The following is a 23,060-nucleotide window of genomic DNA, read 5'->3' on the forward strand; positions in this document are numbered from 1 at the left end:
CTCATAACACTAAAATTCAGACATCCAACGAAGGTGAATGTTGGAAGATTTGGGACTGATAACGGAAAGGACTTCGTCACACGGCGCATAAACTGTGGAACTCACTGCCACAGGGACAGTCACCAACCTCTTTAAAAGAGGATTGGGCAAATGCATAGAGGGAGAGGGCTGTCGATGGCTATTAGCCATAATGCCCTTGACAGTCAAAGGCAGCCATGCTTCTGAATCCCAGTTGCTCCTCTGACGTTCTTATGAGGTGAGCTTTGCTCTCAGGGTGGATCCTCTGGTAACCTGCTTTTGCATCTCCTCACAGCTGTAGCCGGCTGGCCACCCGCACCCACGCACCCCGCCATCTTGGCCACCGCCCGTCCTCTGCCGCCTCTCGGGTGCCCTGGATGGTTACCATGGAGAACGAGCAGCTGCCAGCCCCCCCTCCGACCAGCAGCGCCACGGCAGCCACGGCCACCAGCAATGGACGCCAGGCAGGGCCACAAATCTCTGTGTACGGAGGGATCCCCGATCGCCAGACCGTTCAGGTAAGTGGAAGAGGGCGGAAAGGCCCTCCTGTTCGGAGGAGCTAAGGCAGACGGGGAGAAGACGCCCCAGGCTTGAACCAGGATAATCCAACCCCTGCTTGCCTTTGTGTCTGATCCAGCTGAGGAGTTGTGCATATTGTATTGTTGTTTTATTACATTTACAGCATATCCCACCTTTTCTCCCCCGTCTCCATTTTGCCCTTGGCATACAAGGCGCTCCCTTTCTTCATTTAATCCTCACAACAACCCTGTTAGCCTGAGAAGTCAGCAGTTGGCCCCCAAGGTTGCACCTAGGGAGATTCACGGCCTATGAGTGGGGATTTGAACCCTGCTCTCCCTGGTCCAACTCACTAGCCACAACATTGACTCTCACTTATATTAGATTAATACACTGCCTCCCCCCACCCCCCATGTATCTCAAGGCAAAGTACTTGGTTGGCCTGCCCTGCCCCTTGTTAATTTCTGTTCATCCTGACAACAGCTCTATGAGGTAGGTTAGGCTGAGAGATAGTAACTTACCCAAGGTCCCCCAGTGAACCTTGGAGATGAGAAGGGATCTGAACCCCGGTCTCTCCTGGGTCCTCTAACCACTACACCATGCTGCCTCTTGCAGAAGTGGGAGCGTGTGAAAGCATAGGCAGCCTGGGCCATTTGGGGCTGTTTGAATGCAAGAACATCCCTGATGGGTCTGGCCAATGGAGTCCTTCCAGCGTGGCAACCTGACTCCCATTTGGGAGGCCTATGCAATGCCTACTTACTTTCACACACACACACACACACACACACACACACACACACACACAGTATCAAGGGAAATCTGGACTATTGACTCCTGTTGTCATTGTTGTCATCCTCCTTATTATTCTATTTATTATGATTGATTTTTAAATCGTTTTCTAAACCACTGTCTCAAGGTGATTTACCTATAAGATATTTAAGAACAGTTAGAAACACAAAAACAACATACCCGTATATACTTGAGTATAAGCCGACCCGAATATAAGCCGAGGCACTTAATTTTACTACAAAAAACTGGGGAAACTTACTGACTCGAATATAAGCGGCTCACCACACCACAAACCTGGTGGTAGCAGCAGTGGCAGAAGAAGAACAAGCAGCCCGAAAGGGCTGCTTTTGGGTTGCTCGTTCCACTTCCTCTGCCCCCGACAGCGGCAAAGGCAGAGGAGGAAGAAGGAGCAGCCTGAAAGGACCTCACTCGAGTATAAGCAGAGGGGGGCTTTTTCAGCATAAAAAATGTGCTGAAAAAGTCGGCTTATAATCGAGTATATACGGTAGTCCATTTAAAACAAGACTGGTGGTAAAGAGCCCTTTTTCCAGCTGGGAAAGCCAGTCAGAACAAAAATGGCTTCATCTGTTTCCAGAAAGTGCAGCTAGTGGGCACCTAGGGATGCTATTCCACAGGGCAGGGGCAGCCACACTAAAAGCCCTGCTCTGAGTTACTGCAGAGATCTTTAGAACTTGCAGGAGAAACTCTCCCGCAGACTGCAGTGAGCTACTGGGTGTATAAGGGATAATAAGACGAGTTTGAACTCATCGAGCCTTTCTACAAATAAACCACCAAGAACTGCAGAATTGGCTGCGCTGTAATGCATGGAATCTGAACCGAATATTTTATTTAAAAAATATTGTGCATATTGGTGTGTTCTCTCTGGTCCTCTCGCATCAATTTTATTTGGTATCGGTGAGGCAGCATCGCCCCCTAGTGGGTCTTGCAGAGCAGTTGCATGTAACTTCTTGAGTGTGTGTGTGTTTGTCTCTGACTTGCGAGAACAGCTGATGCTCCATGCAAAATTAATGACCGAAGGGGACTTGTGCCTTGATGACTGTCAAATGTTGGACATTTGGGAGATAACCCATCCTAAGAGGAGCCTGCTGTGGTTTTCTCCTCCATGAGCTGCTGATCTTAGCATGCCCCCTGGTTGGGAGATGGCCACCTTGGAGCAGGGACTCGTTCAGGAGTGTAATGAGCAGCCTCCTCTGAGGGCAAGTCGTTCTGCCATGTCTCTGGCTGAACCATCTAAAAACCAGCCAATGGGCCAAACCGTTCTGTCCTGGAAAGAGGGTCACCTGCCGCCTCTCTCTCTCTCTCTCTCTCTCTCTCTCTCTCTCTCTCTCTCTGTTGTTTGCTTTGTTCTCCCAGTTTTAATTTAGTTGTTTGGAAGTTTTGGTTGGTTGGCAACAGCTGTGGATTTTATTTTTTATTTGCCAACTGGAAGGACGCGGGTGGTGCTGTGGTCTAAACCACAGAGCCCAGGGCTTGCCAATCAGAAGGTTGGTGGTTCGAATCCCTGTGACGGGGTGAGTTCCCGTTGCTCGGCCCCTGCTCCTGCCCACCTAGCAGTTCGAAAGCATGTCAAAGTGCAAGTACAGTGGTACCTCAGGTTACATACGCTTCAGGTTACATACGCTTCAGGTTACAGACTCCGCTAACCCAGAAATAGTACCTCGGGTTAAGAACTTTGCTTCAGGATGAGAACAGAAATCGTGTGGCGGCGGCACAACAGCAGTGGGAGGTCCCATTAGTTAAAGTGGTACCTCAGGTTAAGAACAGTTTCAGGTTAAGATCAGACCTCCGGAACGAATTAAGTATTAACCCAAGGTACCAGTTGATAAATAGGTACCACTTTGGTGGGAAGGTAAATGGTGTTTGTTTTCATGCTCTGCTCTGGTTCGCCAGAAGCGGCTTAGTCATGCTGGCCACATGACCCGGAAGCTGTACACCGGCTCCCTCGGCCAATAAAGCGAGATGAGTGCCGCAACCCCAGAGTCAGTCCCGACTGGACCTAATGGTCAGGGGTCCCTTTACCTTTACCCAAAGTGCTTCCCAGCCCAAATCTACCAAGGCAGTTTGCAGTAAGATGAAATAGTAGAATCATAGACTTGAAAGGTACTGCCAAGGGCCATCTAGTCCAACCCCCTGCAGTGCAGGAGTTGCAGCTAAAGAATCCCTGACAGATGGCCACCCAAACTCTGCTTAAAAGCCTCCAATGAAATAGAGTTGGCCACCTTCCAAGGCTTTTAAGTCCTCCACCCCTTTTAAAAATAACAATGGTGGGTTTTTTTTTCTTCGTTTTCCGATACACAACGAGAGCCTGCTTTTTCCTTAGCTTTGAAGTTTTGGATTAAAAATCCGTTTGAGATGGTTCGTTTACAAATGAAACAACTTGGTCTTCCTGTGTGCAGCTGGGATCAAGCAATGCCTGTCTCTCAGCCAGGATGCTGGGGAAAAGACTTTGGATCTATGCTTAATAATGAGATTGGCCTGTAGGTGTCCATTTATTCAACGTCTTTGTTTGGGTTGGGTGGAACCATAATGATAGGGGGTCCCTCCAAGAACCCAGGGTGGGTCCATCTTGCCTAATATCGTTAAACAAAATACTAGGAAAAGGGTAGGAAATCAGCATATAGATAGATAGATGGATAGATCTATCTATCTATCTATCTATCTATCTATCTATCTATCTATCTATCTATCTATCATCTATCTATCTATCTATCATCATCATCTATCTATCTATCATCTATCTATCATCTATCTATCATCTATCTATCTATCTATCTATCTATCTATCTATCTATCTATCTATCTATATCTATCTATCTATCTATCTATGAGAGAGACAGCTATATAGAAGGGTGTGTGGGTGTCTAAACAAACAAACAAACAAACAAACAAACAAACAAACAAACAAACAAACAAACAAACCTTCTATTTAGCTGTCCCAGCCAGGAGCCTTCCTGGGTTTCAAACTATTTATTTCTCTGGTGGTTGTTTTTTTTGTAAAGGATCTGATTAAATACTGTATACAATTTCATCCTTCTCCAGTTTGTGCAGTCCCAGTTTGTCTAGATACACACCTGTGTTGTTAAAGGAAAACAAATGGCAGTCTCTCTTTAAAATGCCCCAGTTTTTTTGCTCCTGAGCAGAGATCTTCTTTGTTTCCATGCTGTGTGGGTTTGATTTCACCCCTCCCCTTGTTTTTGCTTTCATCTAAAAATGGGAATTTCCTTTGGGCAACTCTCCTTCTGGAGGTGGATGGGAAGCGAACTGCGCTTCGGATTGTCCTGCATCCTTGCGAGGTGCTGAATGGAAACTTTATCCTGGGCCGCCTCTCCAGCTCCCCGCCCCCCTTGCTCGTGGGGGTCGGAGGCCAAAGGCCAAGGGTCACCTTTGTCTTCACCCAGGGAGGCGGGGATTTCCTGGAGACAGCCTCTGGAAAGCGGGGAAAATCTGGGGCCAGAGGAATTGGGGGCGTGGATGGCAGCAAGGGGGCTGGGCAGGAGAACTCCCTTCGTCCTTTTGAGTATCATGTCCCCCAAAGCTGTGTGTTAGGATCTCCTTGTGCAAAGAGGCTCTTAGCTTTTGCTGCTGGGTCTGCCTGCCTCTTCACCCTCCTGGGCCACCCATCGTCCGAGGCCTCTCATCCCGGAGTCTTTGAAGAGGCCCAGCTGTCTTGGGTCTTCCCCGCGGGGCGTAAGTACCCTCATTTTCTGCAAGACCTTTCGACAGCTTCTCTGCCCAGAAGACTGCCTGATTCTGGGGGGTGGAAAGGGTGGAATGGGGTCCCCTCGCTTAGCTTGGAAGCTGCCAGAGTCCAGCATCTCCCACCAGTTTGGGGGTGGTGAGCATTGGAAGCACAAATGTGGTTCCCTGCCTGCTCCAAGAGAGTTTGTTTATTTATTTTATTGCATTTATAGGCCATTTGTTTTTTCTCAAGGAGCTCAAGGTGGCATATGTGGTGGTTTTTGCTGAAAGAGGCGGTGACTGGCCCCTGAGTGAGCTTCATGGCCAAGTGGAGATTTGAACCTTGGTCTCTCAGGTCCAAATTCTCAATTAAACTCCACAACAACGTTGTGAGGGAAGAGCGAGTGATTGGCCAAAGGTCATCCAGTGAGCTTCATGGCCAAGTGGCGATTTGAACCCTGGTCTCTCCCAGGTCCTAGGAACAAAAGGGTTGGGGTTGTGTGGTTGTTTTTTTTTTTTGGGGGGGGTGTTTTCATGCCAGGCCACACCATCCTATGGAACTCTTTGCCACAAGATGGTGGAGATGCTGGGAAAAGGTCCTCCCCTCAGCCCTTTCCTTGCTTTTGTTGCCTTCCCAGGCTTGCAACTGCTGCAGGGAAGTAGCTCTGTGCCCTAAAAGTGAGGGGGGGGGGAATTGGCCTTCCTATTTTAAGCTCCGCGGTATCTTGCAAATGGGGAAGGGATGGAGCCCAGTGATGGAGCCTCTGCTTTGCATACAGAAGGTCCCAGGTTCCATCCCCAACAGCATCTCCAGGTAGAGGTGGAAAAGATTCCCTACCTGAAATCCCGGACAGCCTCTGCCAGTCAGTGTAGACAGTCCTGAGCTAGATGGACCCAACAGTTTGGCTCAGGGGAAGGCAGTGTTGTAAACAAAATCTGCCCCTTTTCCCTTATGGGGTTTCCAAGAGCCCATATAGAGTCCTTACATAGGTTCCCTATTGGTAGGAGAAAATAATAGAGGCCAGCCAGAGAATATGGAGAAGCAAAGCAGCTAGTAAGCCTGGTCTTTATTGATCAACAGGGTCTCCCCTCACACGCAGGAAAGGAGGAGGAACCCAGAACAATGGCGCGCGCAAGGCCTTATAAAGACATTTTAAATTCCCTGCCCTGGAGCTCAAGACCACCATACATCATCCATAATCACAAAAGGGGTGTAACCCAAGACCACCCCCCACATACCTACATCACAGAAAAGGTGGTCTAAAACAGAAATCTGAGTGACTTGTTTATCTTGTCTGACAGGTTACCTGTTTAATGGTCACTTGATTGGATTGCCTGCTTACTTGATTGGATACCCTGGGGAGCCTGGCCAGTCTTTTGTAATGATAAATACTTAGTAATGATAAATACTTAGTTCAGGTCACAGGCTCACCCTATTCAAACACAGACATATCCTTAAGACAGGATTTGTGAAGGAAAAAACAATGGGGAGGCTTTTCCATTTTCCTTTGACCTTGCAGAAAAAAACATTTGGTCAGTTTTTGGGACAGTTTGGGAATCAAGAATGGTTCCAGGTCGGTCTTCCTGTGCTGATCTATGTACGTGCTTGGTTGATACACTTATGAACATTTAACATATATCTAAGCCCTCAAAATTCCTATCACAGCAGTTTCCTATGTACTCTGCCCACTAAATCATTGTTGTATCTTGCCAGGAGAGATGGTGTTTGTGGGAATTGTAGCATTGTAGAGTTGGAAGGGAACCAAAGGGGCAACCCTCATGTGATTCTTTCCTTGATGGGGGGTTATAAGGGTGGGAAAAGGTCATGGTCCCCCAAGCCATTTATGTTGATGCTTCCAGGGGAGGAAGGTTTATTACTGTTATTGTTGCAGAGCTAAAGATCCAGGTTGTTTGTGTAGCTGTGTCTACAGCTTTCTTGCCTGCTTGCTTGTGCCTGTGTTTTGTGGGGCTCACTTGTGAAGTATATCACACCCCTGGGGTAGGGTGGGGGTGGGAGGAGGCTGGGAAAGTCTGTCCTCAGCTTTGGCTGTGTTTCTGGGTTGAAATATGCCCCATTCGCACCTTTGGCTCTCTAGTGAAGTTGCCGTTTGGTGAGGGTCTTTGTTTTTGTTCTGGTTTAATTTTTGAGGCAAGTTTCTAGTCCACTTTATGTCTGCAAAGGCTGGTTTGTAGGCGGCAGCTGCAGATATGGAGGTGACATTGCAAAAAGTCGGAAAGAGGTTTGCTATGGGATGAAGTAGCCCGTTTTATTTGCTCAATTCTGCTCCTTCCCTTATCCCACACTGATGCCCCAAATCAGCCATGTCAGGCAGCCTCTGTAAATAGATGGAGAAGCATCCTGTTATCACAGTGGCCAACCAGATGCCCCAGTTGGGAAGCCCACAAACAGGACCTGAGTACAACAGTGCCCACCCCCTCCTGTGATTCACAGCAACTGGGATTCAAAAGCATTGCTGCCTCTGACCGTGGAGGCAGAGCAGAGCCATTGTAGCTATAGCCGCGGACAACCTTCTCCATGAATTTATCCCATCCTCTTTTAAAGCCATCCAAGTTGGTGACCCTCACTGCCACCAGTGGGAGGGAATTTCCTAGTTTAACTACGTGCTGCATAGAGAAGTCCTGTCTTTTTACCTCTCCTGAAACTTCCGACATTCAGCTTCATTGGATGTCCACGAATTCTGGTGTGATGGGGAGAGGGAGAAAACCTTTTCCCTCTCCACTTCCTCCACTTCCACGTGCAACAAAATGGCATCCAGCATTCAAAAACCTCCACAGCTTGCATTAACTAGCCACACAAAAGGCATTCAAGCTCCACCCCCCAGTCGTTCTTAGACTTCTTATTGGGTGAGCAACACAGCCAAGCAACACAGTTGGAGCCTCCCTCCTCCCTGGCCGGCAGGGAAGGAGGGAGAGGAGCTGCTTCATTTGAAATTTAAGGGACATCATTTAAGGGACATTTAAGGGACATCCATCAATAAGGGACAGCAGCGGGACATGGCGCTGGAATAAGGGACTGTCCCTTCAAATAAGGGACACTTGACAGCTATGATGTGGGGGCTGGTCTTGGGTTACACCCCTTCTGTGATGTATGTATGATGTTTCTGGGAGTGGTCTTGGACTCCAGGGCGGGCAATTTAAAATGTCTATATAAGGACGGGCAGGGATGCGGGTGGCGCTGTGGGTTAAACCACAGAGCCTAGGACTTGCCCATCAGAAAGTCGGAGGTTCGAATCTCCACGATGGGGTGAGCTCCCATTGCTTGGTCCCTGCTACTGCCAACCCTAGCAGTTCGAAAGCACATCAAAGTGCAAGTAGATAAATAGGTACTTCTCCGGCGGGAAGGTAAACGGCGTTTTCGTGCGCTGCTCTGGTTCGCCAGAAGCAGCTTAGTCATGATGGCCACATGACCCAGAAGCTGTACGCCGGCTCCCTCGGCCAATAAAGCAAGATGAGCGCCGCAACCCCAGAGTCGGTCACGACTGGACCTAATGGTCAGGGGTCCCTTTACCTTTATAAGGACGGGCACACCTTGGTTCTGGGTTCCTCCTCCTTTCCTGCGTGTGAGGGGAGCACCCTGTTGCAACAGATTAATAAAGATCAGGCTTACTAGCTGCTTTGCTTCTCAATATTCTCTGGCTGGCCTCTGTTATTTTCTCCTACCAATAGGGAACCTACGCAAGGACTCTATATGGGCTCTTGGATAACCCATAAGGGAAAAATTGCAGATTTTTGTTTACAACAACTTCAGAACTGTCTGCCATGCCCCTGGAGCTCCTTGGGGTGCTTGTTTTGGGTGCACATAAGTCTTTCTTTTTAAAAAAGGAAGCTTCCGATGAGCTGTTTTTTTATTATTTATTGCTTTAGCACTATTGCCCCCCCCCCCCCAGCAAGGAAGGGGCTGTGGGGAGTGCCCAAAAGGTTTGCTTAAGACTCCCTGGGGTATCCATGAATGCTGGCAGAGGGCAGAAATGATGGATGGAGGATTTCGTTCCTTGCAGGCAGCTTGGAAATTCTCTGCAAGGTCAAAGTTCTCAAGACCCTTGCTGATGCCGGTTAACCTTTGACCTCCCCCCCCCCAAAAAAACTGCTCCTTTCGGTGGAAGCTTGGCAATACTATGAGGTATTTAAACTCCCATCCAAACCTTTATTCTGTCATTCTCAAGATGATAGATAGATAGATAGATAGATAGATAGATAGATAGATGAAAATATATTGGATCTGCATTATTATGACAAAATATAACACACACACACAGTATATTGGCTTCATATTTTCATAGCTGTAAGAAATTTTTCTTTAGGTTGGTGGTACTCTTAATTTTATTAACAGGAGGGAATATCCCACACTTTCTATTTTATAGAGCAAGTGTGAGGATTTCTGTCTCTTCGCAAATTTTGTAGTTTCTAGTGTCTTGATTTATTTATCAGCTCAGTAAATAGGTCTCCCTCCAGTGTGAATATCCTTGTTTTTGTATTCTGCGATGTGTGTCAGTGAGAAGGTTGCTGTTTTCTGTTGCACTCAACTCATCGTTGATTACCCTTTAAATGTGAATTTCAGACTTGCTTAGGGTTCTGTTGTTGTTGTTTTGCAGTTTTAATGATTTGCATTTCTGGGTGAGATCCTACTGTGCTGTCCTGCTTGTGGAGCAAACTTCCTGCTTGTGCAAACAGGGTGTCTCTTTCTGCTCCCCAACCTCCTGGAGGGTTTTGGAACCCATCAGATTTGTGGGCTCAATGCTGGAGCTCGCCTTAAATGTTCTAATGCCCTCCTGGATCAGTGATCTTGGTGGGTTTTTTTAGAGTGTGTGTGTGTAGTTTTTCATTAATGTAACATCAAAATTGCAAAAAATACAAACAAAATCCCCCAAATGTTACAAAACATAATACAGGAGCAATACACAGGTTGCGTTTTCCAAATAAAGGTAGAGCAGATAATGGAGATAAGATAAAAGCAGAAAAGCCAAATTTCGCAATTTGGTTGTATTTGGCACGTAAGAAATGGAATTCCACAAAACAGTGCAGAAATTTCTGAGGTTTTCCTCACTCTTAGAAGCACATAACTTGACAGTTCTTTTCTCTGCAGTAGTCTGAGTCCACATATTCTTGGGCAGCAATATGAGGTCTAAGTTTTCTTTCGGGGGCAAATTTGTTTTCATACTTTTTGTTTTGTAATTTTATACTGAATTAATGTGTGTGTGGGTGTGTGCACGCATAATAATTCTTAAGCATCCTCCGCAGAAATCCTTTCTGAGCATAAAAGTGCCTCCAGCTTTTAGCTCGCAGGGCTGGGGGTGGGATTTGTGCCCCCCCAACCCAATGTGTGACAGTGCATCTCTCCTCTCCTTCCACCATGTGGCAAATTGCTTTGAATGTAGATTACATGCTGCTTTCACGCCTGGTGTGGTAATGCTTTCCCTGGGGCTTGAATTTCCCAGACTCTATTCACCCCCCTTATTTTTTCTGTGGGGGTGGGAAACCGTTTTGCCCACAGCTGCGTTTGCACTTAACTCCCCCATCCCACATGGTGCGCACACAGCCTTTTGGGGAGGGTCCCTTAGCTCAGTGGAGTTGCACACTTTCCCCACCCTGGAGTCATTTTCGGTTCTAAAAGGATCTTGGGTTGCTGGGCTGGGAAAGGTTTCTGCCTGTCTCTCTGCCTTGGGACCCTGGAGAGAGCAGCTGTCCGTCAGGGTGGCCACAATGCTCAGACAGACCAATGGTGTGACTTTATATACCATGGTTATTATGATATTTAGAACCCGCCTTTTGCCAGCTGCAGGAACCCCCTCCCAAACACATTTAAAAGGCCGTAGATCAGAATGCAGAACCAGCGGGATTAACAGCAAAAGATTATAGAGACCAAAATGGGGGGAAATTCATCGAGGACGGGAGACCTTTTATTGAATATTCAAAGAGTTACTATAGCGAGATGAAAACATGAGCAGGACTCGAAATACGAGTGACGGCGTTCATTATTAAGATACATAGGTTAAAATGGATGTATAGAATAGCGTATGAGAAATATACAGCATTCAAGGGTGATATGAAAACCATGGAAGGGGAGGACGGGAAGTCAATGGATAAAGTAAATTTAGGTCCATGTTAAGAATTTGCAAAGCTTTTTTTGTGTGTGTGAAAAATAAGATTATAAATAAATGAATATAAGGCCAAAATCAGCCAAAAATCCTTCTTCCTAGGGAACTCTGGGAATTGTAGCTGTGCAAGTGGGTCTCCTAACAATGCTCAGCACCCTTAACAAACTCCAGCTCCCAGAATCCTCTGGGGGAAGAAGCCGTGACTTTTGAAGTGTCTTCATAGTTATTTAATCTTATGGTGTGAATGTGACCTGTTTCCCCTCTACACAGGGGGGGGGGGTAACCCTTTCCCTTCCCAGCTGCAGCCCTGATAAAGAATTCCTCTTATTTGGGTCTTTGTTCACGGCCTGCTGTCCTTCTCCCCGCAGGTGATCCAGCAGGCCTTGCACCGCCAGCCCAACACAGCCGCACAATACCTGCAGCAGATGTATGCCGCCCAGCAGCAGCACCTCATGCTCCAGACAGCAGCCCTGCAGCAACAGCACCTCAGCAGCACCCAGCTCCAGAGCTTGGCTGCCGTCCAGCAGGTAGGCCTTTCGGGCCAGTGGGAGAGGGCAAGGAAGGTGGTCGTATTGGTTTTTTTGGGGGGAGGTCTATGCCAGGATGTTGTTTATTGATTACACTGGGCAACAATTTTTTACTTTTTGAATGTTGTCTATATTTCTACAGTTGATTTAGGGTATCTTTGCACTGCTGAATCAGGAAATGGCATCCGTTTCTCTCCATCAGGTCAGGTTTTTGTGCTATGTTGATTTGAAAAAAAATCAGATCTTGTGACAAAACCGATTACATTTTTGTGGCATTATCAGCTGATTTTTGTCAACACATATCAGCCTAAATATGTTTTCAAGAGAAAAAAATGTTTTTCCAACAACATATGTTGATTACCTGATAGAAACATTGATTACTGTAAACTGAATGGTGGGCATTGATAAAGGTAAGTACACGTAAATTGCATGTTGCTTCACCGTTTTTCAAACTTCAGGGCTTGAACTTCCGTTTCTTGGAACTCCTGGAATGCTCAGCGGCAGGGAGATCTCTCTTCAGAGTCCAACAGTAGTCAGCCATCATGACTGTGTCCCAGCGACCCTGATACCTGGTCTCCATCTCTTTCATGTCCTGATGGAATCTCTCCCCCTGCTCATCACTCATTGAACCCAGGTTCTCAGGAAACCGGTCCAGATGTGAAAATAGGTAGTGCATCTTGACGCTCATGTTGCAGCCCAGGTTTCTGAAAGCAGTCAGCATGTTGTTAACAAGTTCTGCGTAGTTTCTGGCCTTATTGTTGCCAAGAAAGTTCTTCACTACCAGAACAAATGCCTTCCACGCTTCCAGTTCCACTTCGTTCATTGAGTTTCCGAACTCTGGATCTCTGATGAGCTGACAGATCTGAGGACTGTCAAAGATGCCAGCTTTCAACTTCTCCATGGTCAATCCTGGAAAAGCCTGGCACAAGTAAGTGAAGCAGTCACCATCCTTGTCCAGAGCCTTGGTGAACTGCTTGATTAAGCCGAGCTTGATGTGCAGCGGTGGGAAGAGTATTCTGTCTCTGTCCACCAGAGGGTCGTTGATGACGTTCCTTTTTTTGCAAGGCACCAATTCCTCCCGCACAGGCCAGTCCTTCGTGTAATGCTGAGCACAGTCCCTACTATCCCACATACACAGAAAACATGGGTACTTGGTGAAGCCAGACTGTTGTTCCAACAAAAAGTTCACCATCTTCAGGTCAACACGAATAAACCACTTATGCTGATTATAACCAATTTTCTCCAGCACATACTTCACCGCTTCATAGTTCTCCTTCAGTGTACTCGAGTGAGCCGGGGTATAGAGGCAAACTGGTTGCCATTGTGTAGCAGAACACATTTCAGTGATCGCTTGCTGCTGTCAATGAACAGTCTCCAATCTTTGGGTTCGTACTGTGGCACTCCAAGCTTGAGCAGAAGCTGTGCAATATCTGCACAGTACACCAAGTCCTTCTCTTCCGAGAAAAAACGGAGGTACTCTTGATGCCTTATTGCGGAAGAAGCTGATGCGAGCACTGTCAGAGAGGAGGTTTTTTCCCCTTCAATCTGGATGCCAACAGTTCGGCAGAGTCCTTTGACAAGCTGAGGTCGCGAACTAGATCATTCAACTCCTTTTGGGAAAATGGATGTGGAGCATCATCTTCAAGAACCACTTCTTCTTCTTCATGTCCTTCAACACTGGAGGCATCTTCGTCACTAATGTCAGGAAGTTCTCCGAAGATAGGCACTGGAATTTCATCACAATGAGCTACAGGATGACGTGCTGATTGAAGATCAGGATACTTGAGGCTGCTCCGCTTCTTTTTGTTGATCCCAGTCACATCAACAGCGCAGAAGTAGCAGTCAGTGACATGGTTTGTCAGCTTCCTCCAAACCATGGGAATTCCAAAGTTCAGACTCCTCTTGCCATTGGTCCACCCACGTAGAGTCTCGGGGCATGCCTTGCACACCATGTATGGCGCCCAAGCTTTATCCTGGTCACCAAGTTTAATACCAAAATAACTTCATGCTTTGCCGCACCAATTTATGGAAGATTTTGAGGTTTTATGACTTCAAACTGATCCCTTTTCGACATAATCACCCAGAACTATCGGACCTGAATACTTCTTGTCATTAAAATAATCATTTCCAATCAAAACAATTATTCGGCATGGCATTTTACCCCCACTAACTTCTTATAAAATGCTCCACACAAGCGTACATGTGAACAAAAACGTAAAAAAAAGACACGTGGCCATAGCTCAAAAACTTGACCTGATTGAGCAAAACCAATGTGATTTTTGGATTCAGCGCATCAGATTCATTCTCAATCAACTGAAAAAATGCAGACAACAAATTTGTTGTTGACCAGTGTTATAGCTCGGCTTTTAATGCCATCCTTCCAGACATCCTCATTAAAAAGCTGACTGACATGAACCTTTCTCCTACCATCTGTGACTGGATTAAAGACTTTCTGATAGATCGGACACAAACAGTGAGGATTGGACATGTGACATCTAATTCCTTAAAAATCTGCACTGGCACACCACAGGGATGTGTGCTAAGTCCCTAGCTGTATTCATTGTATACATACGATTGTGCATCATCTGACCCGTCTACTGCAATTATTAAGTTTGCGGATGACACCACCATAATGGGTTTAATAACAGGTGGAGATGAATCAGCGTATAGAGGAGAAGTCCAAAAAAATATCTACATGGTGCCTAGGGAACAACTTGCACCTAAATATCAGCAAGACAAAGGAGATGGTGTTGGACTTTCGGAGGAAGAGAGGAGAACTAGCCCCGCTGTACATCGGGGAGGGCTGTCTGGAGAGAGTCTCTTCTTTTAAATTCCTAGGAGTTTATCTCAGTGAAGGCCTTACTTGGAAAATCAATACAACCCAGGTGGTTAAGAAAGCTCAACAGAGACTCCATCTCCTCAGAGTATTGCGGAAGAACGATGTCAATCAACATTTGATGATCTCCTTCTACTAGTCCATAATAGAAAGTGATCTTTCATAATGCATCACGGTGTGGTATGCTGGTTTGACATCAACTGATAGGCAGTGCCTACAGAGGGTGGTGAATACAGCACAAGATATTATGGGCTGTCCTGTGAATCCACTGGATGACATTGCCGAAGAAGGTTGTCTCAGGAGAGTGAGGAAAATTCTCAGGGATGATTCACACCCTGGCCAGCACTTTCTTAATCTCCTGCCCTTGGGCAGAAGATATAGAAGCATGATTAGTCACACCAACAGGGTAAAGATAACAACAGAGCAGCCGACTTTTGGGTTTGGTGGGTGTGCGTCAGTAAACTAGGGGACTTAAGACTAAGAGAGCTGAGTGGGGGGGTGGGGTGCTCGTGCAATCTCACTGTATACAAGTTGTACAAGTGACAATAAAGTATTTCAACTGTTAAATGCATAATAATTAAATTAACCAGCCGTTGGGCTAGATGACCCTTGAGGTCCAATTCCAACTCTACAATTCTATGATTAATTGCATAATAGCAAAGGGTCCCTCCAGACTGGCGAGTTGTTTTTCTTTCAGAATGTATTTGATGCATGTAATGGATGTCAGGAAGTCGCCTTTGTTTGTTTTTTTATCTTCACGAGATTTAAAAAAATCGTTATCTTATCAACTGGCACTGATACAGATGCCACATAGGGTTCTGCATTTTTAAGAAATCTATCTCTTAGTGTGGTGGCCCCCACACCTTGGAACTCCCTGCCTACTGACCCCAGGCAGGTGCCTTTGCCATCCTCTTTTAGGCACCTGCAAAAAACCATTTTTGTTTCGCCAAGCCTGTTCAGGTATATAGAACCTGACATGTGCTTTAATCTATTTTTTAGTTTATCTTTGATTTTAACCATTCTTTGAATTTATTACATATCTGTTTTTGAGGTTGTTTTTGTTTATAATTTTATTGTTTCATACTTTCTGTGAACTGCTTTGTGGTTCTTACGATTGAGCAGCATATACAGTTTATGAAATGGAAACAAATAACTTTTTAAAATGCAAGAATAGTACATGAGCAGTGGATCATTTATACTGGGTCGTTCACACATCCACATTGCCATTCTTATTAAAACTATTAATGATAAGAATAGTAATTTCATTTGTTAGTTCCTTTGTGCAACAAAAGGTCTCAAGGCGCATTGGGAAAATAAGGTACATGTCATTTATGTTCATTAAGATTTTTTTTTAAATTTCCTTTTATAATGTCTCCAAAACTGACACAAACAGGAGGGGAGAGGGCTCTTGCAGATTTCACATTGGGGCATCTGTTGGTTCAGGATCCTGGACTAGATGTGCCCCCTTTGGTCTGATCCAGCAAGCTCTCTTCTTACATTCTGACCCTGGGAAGGTCCTGGGTTCAAGCCTTGGTATAGGGCTGGGAACGCCCCACACCAGAAACCATGGAGAGCCTCTGCCGACTGGTGAAGTAAATGGGCAAATGTTCTTATCATAGAGTCATCTAGTCCAAGCCCCCACATTGCAGGATTCACAGCTATATGGATTCAGTATGTCTGATTTCTGCTTAATTCCCCCTCTGCTTGCCCTTCCAGGCAAGTCTGGCAGCCAACAGGCAGAATACCTCGTCCAGCAACAATGGGCCCACGCAGACCCCGCCTCAGCAGTCCACGGTAAGCCTTGAGTCTGCCCCTCTCTCTGCAGGGCTGCTGTGGGGTTTCTGTTGCCCCACAGAGCTGGGGCCTGATGCGCTCCACTTTTGCAGGTGCCGATGGGCCTGTCCCCATCTCCTCCTCCATGCCGTCATCCAGATTCACTGCACCACTTTCTGTCTTCCCTCTCCTCCCCACCCAATCCCAGATAAACCTGGCAACGTCCCCAGCTGCCGCCCAGCTGATCAACCGGGCCCAGGGCGTGAACTCGGCGGCCGCCTCTGGCATAGCCCAGCAAGCCGTACTCCTGGGCAACGCCAGCAGCCCCACCCTGACAGCTAGCCAGGCCCAGATGTACCTGCGGGCTCAGATGGTAAGTTGGCAAAGCACCTTGAATCCCCTGTTTTTGCCAGCTGGGTACCTCCAGGGGAGCTGACAGCCTATTGGGAGATGGTGTGTGCCTTACTGGTACATCTGGGGAGGCTCTGGGAAGGGAACAGCATCCTGGTGGTGCTGAAACAACCTTGCTCTTTTGGGTACCACCCTGGCAATTCTTCTGCCCATTCTACACCAGCCTGAGCGTTTTATTTTTTTATTTAATAGAATTACACACCACCTGTCGGTTGAAAAAAGAAATACCCTCAAAAGCGATTTACATTGAGAGTTTTAAAAAAGAAAATGATCAGTAGAAAACAGTTCTTTAAAACGTTCAAAAGATAAAAGCAACAATAAACTAAAAACAGATTAAACCTCACATCCACATTTCTGGGGAGGATTGCTGAAACAAAATTGTTTTTAGTAGATGCCGGATAGAGTACAACGAAGGTGCCTGGCTGACATCAATAGGCAGGGAGTTCCAGAGGGTAGGGTCTGCCTCTCTAAAATATGACTTCCTTACAAATGTGGGTCTTACGGGGTACATGTACCAGTGCCAGCACCACTGATTGAAGCAGGAGTAAGGCAACCTCACAGGTATACTGGTCCCAGGTTAAGGGCTTTATATACTAATACAGTGGTACCTCGGGTTACAAACACCTCAGGTTACAAAAACCTCGGGTTACAGACACTGCTAACCTGGAAGTAGTACCTCGGGTTAAGAATTTACCTCAGGATGAGAACAGAAATCGTGCGCTGGCGGTGCAGCAGCAGTGGGAGGCCCTATTAGCTAAAGTGGTACCTCAGGTTAAGAACAGTTTCAGGTTAAGAACGGACCTCCAGAACGAATTAAGTTCATAACCAGAGGTACCACTGTAGTAACACCTTGAACTTTGCCTGGTAGCAAATTGGCAACCCCCCAGTGTAGATTTCTGAGTGTGGTTGTTATATGCTGAGAAGGCCTCACTCCTGTCATCAACCGTGCTGCAGCATTCTGCGCTAAATGCCGCTTCCAGATCTAGCGCAAGAGAAGGCCCACATGGTGTGCAATGCAGTAATTCAGGTTTTCCTGCAGTTTTGATGTGGTGGTGGTATGGAGAAGGTGGTGGAGGGTGTCGGAATTGGTTCCGAGTCTCTCGAGAGCATGGTTTTGCAGTGAGGCCCATTCAGAAGTTCCCATACACAGACTGTGGCTCCCTTCACGTGGCAGTTTATTCCATTTTCCCGACTTTCCCCTAACAGTTAATTTCTGTGATACATATGAGCTTTTACATAAGGGCAAGTTTAGCTCTTATTTCAGTGTAATTTGCTTCGGGGGGGGGGAACAATTTGCAAATAACACAGAAATGAGTGCTAAGCTTTCATTGTAGTCCACCATATTTCTTGAAGTGGCTCAGATATAATGCAGAAATTAACAGTTGGGAAAATGCTCTTAAAATGGAATAAACTGTGGTTTGAATTTGGACAGTGAGTGTTCCAAAGTTCAGAGGCAACCACTATATTTATACATAATATGAAAGTATATACCGCTATGCACAAAAAAATATTTGAGTAGTTTACAACAGTAGTACCTAAAAAACCATACAGTAAGTGCCATATTAAAAAGTTGAAATCAGAAATCAGCTATTATGGAAAGATGTATTCTTAACTTCCTTCATAGACGTGATGGAATAGAAAAGTATTCAGCAGGCGTTTACAAGTTGAAGCAGAAGGCGCTTGCTGAATCTCCAGTGGCAGGCAGTTCCATAGGACTGGGCTGGTGACACTAAAGGCTTGGTTTCTCATGGTTGTCAAACAAACTTTGCGAAATCAGGAAATGGCCAACAATGCTCCAGCAGATTATCTTGGTGATCTAGCTGGGATAGAAGGTTTCGGGTGATCCCTGAGTTGTTCAGGGCTTTGTAAATTAAGACAAGGACGTTGAACCTGGTCCCCAACGCATGGAGTCCTTGAGCATGCTCCTTGGTGCATCCCTCCCCTCTGTCCTGCATGGTTGTGGTTTCCTGGGGCTGCTCCACCCCCAGCCCCCCCCACGCTGTGATCTCTCTGCTGGGACGGCAACGGGTGATGTATAAGGGGACCCGTTTCCTGTGATTTCCAGGCTCAGCAGAGTAACCTTGTGCAAGTAGCTAGGAGCCTAGGCCGTGCTCTCCCTCTCTCCCCGCAGCTCATCTTCACGCCCACGGCCACAGTTGCTGCGGTGCAGCCCGAGGGGGCCACCACCACCCAGCCACCCACCACCACAGCTCAGGTAAGAACCAGGAGGGCGAGGGTCTGGGTGTGTCTCTGCGGTTTTAGCAGGGAGAAAGAAGGACAGGGAAGCCTCAGCTCACTGTTTTAAGGCGCGTGATTTGCATGCACAAGGTCTCGGGTTCAACCCCCAGCTTTTGGGAGAGACCCCCTCCAGGTGTAAAACCTTGGGGCGCTGCTGCCGGTTGGTGTAGACAGTACTGCAGGCTCTGTGGGTAGACCAGGCTTCTGCAGCTGAGCTCTCTTCTTCTCCCATCTTGTTGCAGGTACAAAACTCATCTCTCCGCACCCAGCAGGCAGCCGCTCAGGGGCTGGCTCCCTCCCTGAGCCAGCAGCTCCCCACATTGGCCATGAAGCCCACCCCGAGCAACACCAGCCACTCCACCTCCTCTCCGGCTACTCAGGGCAAGACGGCTGGGCAGGCTCCTGGTGGCAAGGCGGGCGTTTCCGAACACGCCCCAGAGCATCTTCGGAAAGGAGAGGGGGGTGGCGGAGGTGGCAGCAGCAGCGGGGGAGCTGGGAATCTGGACGGGCGGGGCGGCTCCACAAACCGGACGGTGACCTCCTCCACGACTCACCCGCTCATTGCCCCAGGTGAGGCACTGGCCCTGTCTCCGATGGACTGAGCCACGGGGGGGGGGGGGACAGAGCAAAGTTGGGGGTGTGGAGTAGCAGAAGGGGGTTGTCAGCTGCCCCCTTGCCCTGCTTCTGGGGCTGGGGGTTTATTTTTGAGAACCACACCCGAATGAGGGGTGAGTGAGAAACCATCTAGAGTTGACTCTTTTTTTAAAAAAAAACGCAACAACAATTTCATAAATACCGAAACATAGTAAATTTTTCTTTGTTTTTTCCCTGACTCCCCCTCCCATTTTCCATTGTGTTTTTAATTTTTTTCCCTCGCTGCATCCTTGCTGCATGGTTATGTCATACTCACCATACAATAATCTCTTAATTCCTACTGTGGTTCATAGTTCGAATCCTGCTCACGAATTCATCATACAGTGGTACCTCGGGTTACATACGCTTCAGGTTACACATGCTTCAGGTTACAGACTCCGCTAACCCAGAAATAGTACCTCAGGTTAAGAACAGTTTCAGGTTAAGTACGGACCTCCAGAACGAATTACGTACTTAACCCGAGGTACCACTGTACTGTAATATTTCTTAAGCTCTTAAGGCAGCCTTTGCCACCCCGGATACCTTCCAGATGTTTTGGGTGGCAACGGATGGGAGTCGTTGCCCAGAACGCCTGGATGGGATGCGGATTGGTAAAGGCTGTTCCAAGGAACCTGGTGACTGCTTCTTGCGCTTATTAGTAACTGGCTGGTGATTATATTAGTATTACTATATTTTTCAGAATTCCATGTGAGATGGCTCAGTTGGTAGAGCATGAGACTCACAATATCAGGGTCACACTTTTGAGCCCCATGTTGAACCAAGGATTCCTGCATTGCAGGGGTTTGGACCAGGTGACCCTTGTGATCCCTTCCAACTCTATTACTCTAAGAGGGATTGTTAAACCGCTCTGGGAATTGTCACTTCTGTAGGGGTCTCCTAGCCGCTCTCGGCAACTCTGGGGCAAAGAGCTTCTCTCCGCTTTTGCTGTTATTTATGGGCTGCTCCTGACTCACTTTATAGCTCACCGATTTTGCTTTGCTTCCTCCTGGAGTGTTTTCTCCTGGCTAGGCTGCGTCCTTGAACTCTGATAATGCTCCTTGCTCATCTGGATGCTAGCTAGAGAGGGGTCTATGAGGATGTATATCTGCAGGAATTTTCAGCTCTCGGGAACTCTAGGCATGGACACTGGCATGAACCTCAGTTGCCTTCACATGGAAAACCTTACAGGGCTCGCGGGCTTTCCCTCTAGCATAAAAATTTGTGCTGCCAGAGACAGGAGGGACCTTGAAAACTTCTATGATGTTTGGTGGGATTTTTTCTTGTATACCACAAATGCAGAAACACAGGACTCCCCTAGCCACAGGACAATGAGAAATCAAGATTTCCAAACAGTCTTAAGTACTTTACTAACCTAATATAAAGTGGATATATCACACTTTTTTTATTCTGTTATTTTTATTAATTCATTTTTATCTCACAGAAGCAAATCAAACAGATTGATACTAAAAAATTTTATACCATGTTGTTTGATTTCCTCCAGTAAAAATAAATCTGATGGCTTGAGAAAATTGGGTCCACAGTAACTCTGACTAACCTATTAAAAAAACAACAACATATGGACCAGGTTTATGGGGAAATTGGCATTTTATTGGAATGACAAGTTCTGTTACAATGTGCAACCTTATGCTGCTTTCAACCTGCTGATACAGTATTTCTTTGTGTTATTTATCTTTGGCTTATTTTGATGGTGGTGATTTAAAGGGCATCTGGAATGGCATTAGTTAACTGGCCCCTTTCTCCCCTCCAGCATATTCCCAGCTACAGACCCACCAGCTGTTGCAACAGCAGAAGCCAATCCAGCACCAATTTGTGATCCAGCAGCAACACCCACATCAACCCCTCCAGCCTAGGCCTCCGCAGCTGCAGGTCCCCCCTCCGCCGACCCCCAGCCTCGGGGCGCCCCCCAGCCTGCAAGCCCAAGGGCCCTCGCAGAACCAGGCACCCGCTACCAGTCTGCCAGCCTGCCAGGCCCCCAGCCAGCACAAGCCCGCTGCCAGCCAGCCCTCGCAGCAGCACACCCCGCATCCCTCTGGGACCCCAGCGCTGGGGGCCCAGAGGCTGGAAGGTGGCTCCCCAGCCAGACCCACCGGCTGCCCCAACCACACCGGCCAGCGCAAGTTCCAGCACACCTCGGCCGTCATCCTTCAACTACAGCCAGCTGTTGGAACAGTGAGTTGGACCTCTGGGGGGCATTCGTTTTGGGGTGAGGACTGGGGCAGAGGGGTGGAACTGGATCCTTCCTCCCCCCAGCCTTTCCTCCCAAGGCAGGCTACCTTGGGCAGGTGGGCAGGGCCACACACCTGTCCATCACCTACCTGTCACCCTTATGAGGCCAGGTGACGACTCAAAAGGGGCTTGTCTTTTGGGAACCCACTTGCAAGTGGTTTTGGTATAAGCTGCTTGCAAACAGGCTTCGGAGCGATGGCAAGCTGCTTTGCATGTGGGACGGGTGGCTGTGGTTTGGGCAACGGGCCCATGGGCCAAATTCAGAACTCATGTCGGGCCTGAGCAAGCCTCTGGGCTGGAAGTGCCCCACCCTCGCCTCAGCTCATTGCGAATCACACAAAAACATCCCAGAGCAAGGGGAATGTCTTCGGTGGGTTGGGCAAACCCTGACTCCCTTTTTAGCTTCGGGTTTTTAGCTTTGGGTTTCCCTCAGAAAGGCTCAGGCTACTCTTCCCCTTATCCAACAGAGCTCTTCTCATGGATGCTTGTTGTGATAGCGGAGCCTCCACATCTGCAGGCAGTCTACCTCTGAATACCAGATAATGGGCAACAACCACTGGAAGCCTGTGGGCTTCCCTCTTTAGGCATCTGGTTGGCCACTGTGAAAACAGGATGCAGGACTTAGATAGGCCCTTTTTGGCCCTGATCAAGTAGAGCTGTTCTTGGTTTTATTTATTTAGTTTTACATATTAGGAAACCACTTAATGAGGCCATGAAAGCAGTGTGTAGCATAGGAATTCAATACATTACCAAAAAAACAACAAAAAAACAACAACATTTCTACAGAGTTACAATTCTAATTTCATAAATGACTGGGTTATGCCTCGGGGAAGGCTATGATTCTGAGACGCCTGTCTAATTTCAGCTGGGCATGGATTCCAGAGGGCTTGAGACGTGGCACTAAAAGCCCAGTTTTTAATACAAATGAAGTGCACCTCTGTTCTGATGTCCTTTGGGGAGAGCTGCTTGCCCCGTTGCCTCTGAAGGGGTTGCTGCTTCCACAGGGGCTCCCGTCCACACTTGATTTTCTGCCTTTGGCAGCCTGGTGTGAACTCTGTCCCAGTAGCTAGACCCCTGGCAAGCTGTGGGGGGTGCCCCCTGAGTTCCTCCCCGCTCCAGATCTCCTGTCTGCTTGTCTCCCATTATGGTTAGGGAGTGACACTTCTCTGCAAAGTACTAAACACTCTGATGGGCAAAATGCCTGCAAAACAACAGTGCATCTAAGCCTGCAGTTTCAGGGGGTTGAGGTTGTGCTCT

The 23,060-nt window shown here is 47.3% G+C and overlaps 1 protein-coding gene across 5 annotated transcripts in view; it reads left to right on the forward strand.

Annotated features, from left to right (window-relative positions):
• PHC2 (polyhomeotic homolog 2) overlaps positions 1-23,060 on the forward strand; it is a 63,423-nt gene that overhangs the window by 16,681 nt on the left and 23,682 nt on the right. For 3 of the 5 annotated variants that reach the window (XM_082233401.1, XM_082233404.1, XM_082233403.1), the window contains exons 2-8: positions 314-536; positions 11,507-11,665; positions 16,218-16,295; positions 16,483-16,647; positions 18,751-18,900; positions 19,166-19,493; positions 21,325-21,746. In XM_082233401.1, the coding sequence (XP_082089527.1) occupies positions 314-536; positions 11,507-11,665; positions 16,218-16,295; positions 16,483-16,647; positions 18,751-18,900; positions 19,166-19,493; positions 21,325-21,746 (1,525 nt within the window). Of the gene's footprint in view, positions 1-313; positions 537-4,819; positions 5,032-11,506; positions 11,666-16,217; positions 16,296-16,482; positions 16,648-18,750; positions 18,901-19,165; positions 19,494-21,324; positions 21,747-23,060 lie in introns of those variants that run through there. The other 2 variants (XM_082233402.1, XM_082233405.1) reach the window with 2 other exon arrangements.

This window comes from Podarcis vaucheri, assembly GCF_965113315.1.
Source record: "Podarcis vaucheri genome assembly, chromosome: 7".
Classification (NCBI taxonomy): Eukaryota; Metazoa; Chordata; class Lepidosauria; order Squamata; family Lacertidae; genus Podarcis; species Podarcis vaucheri.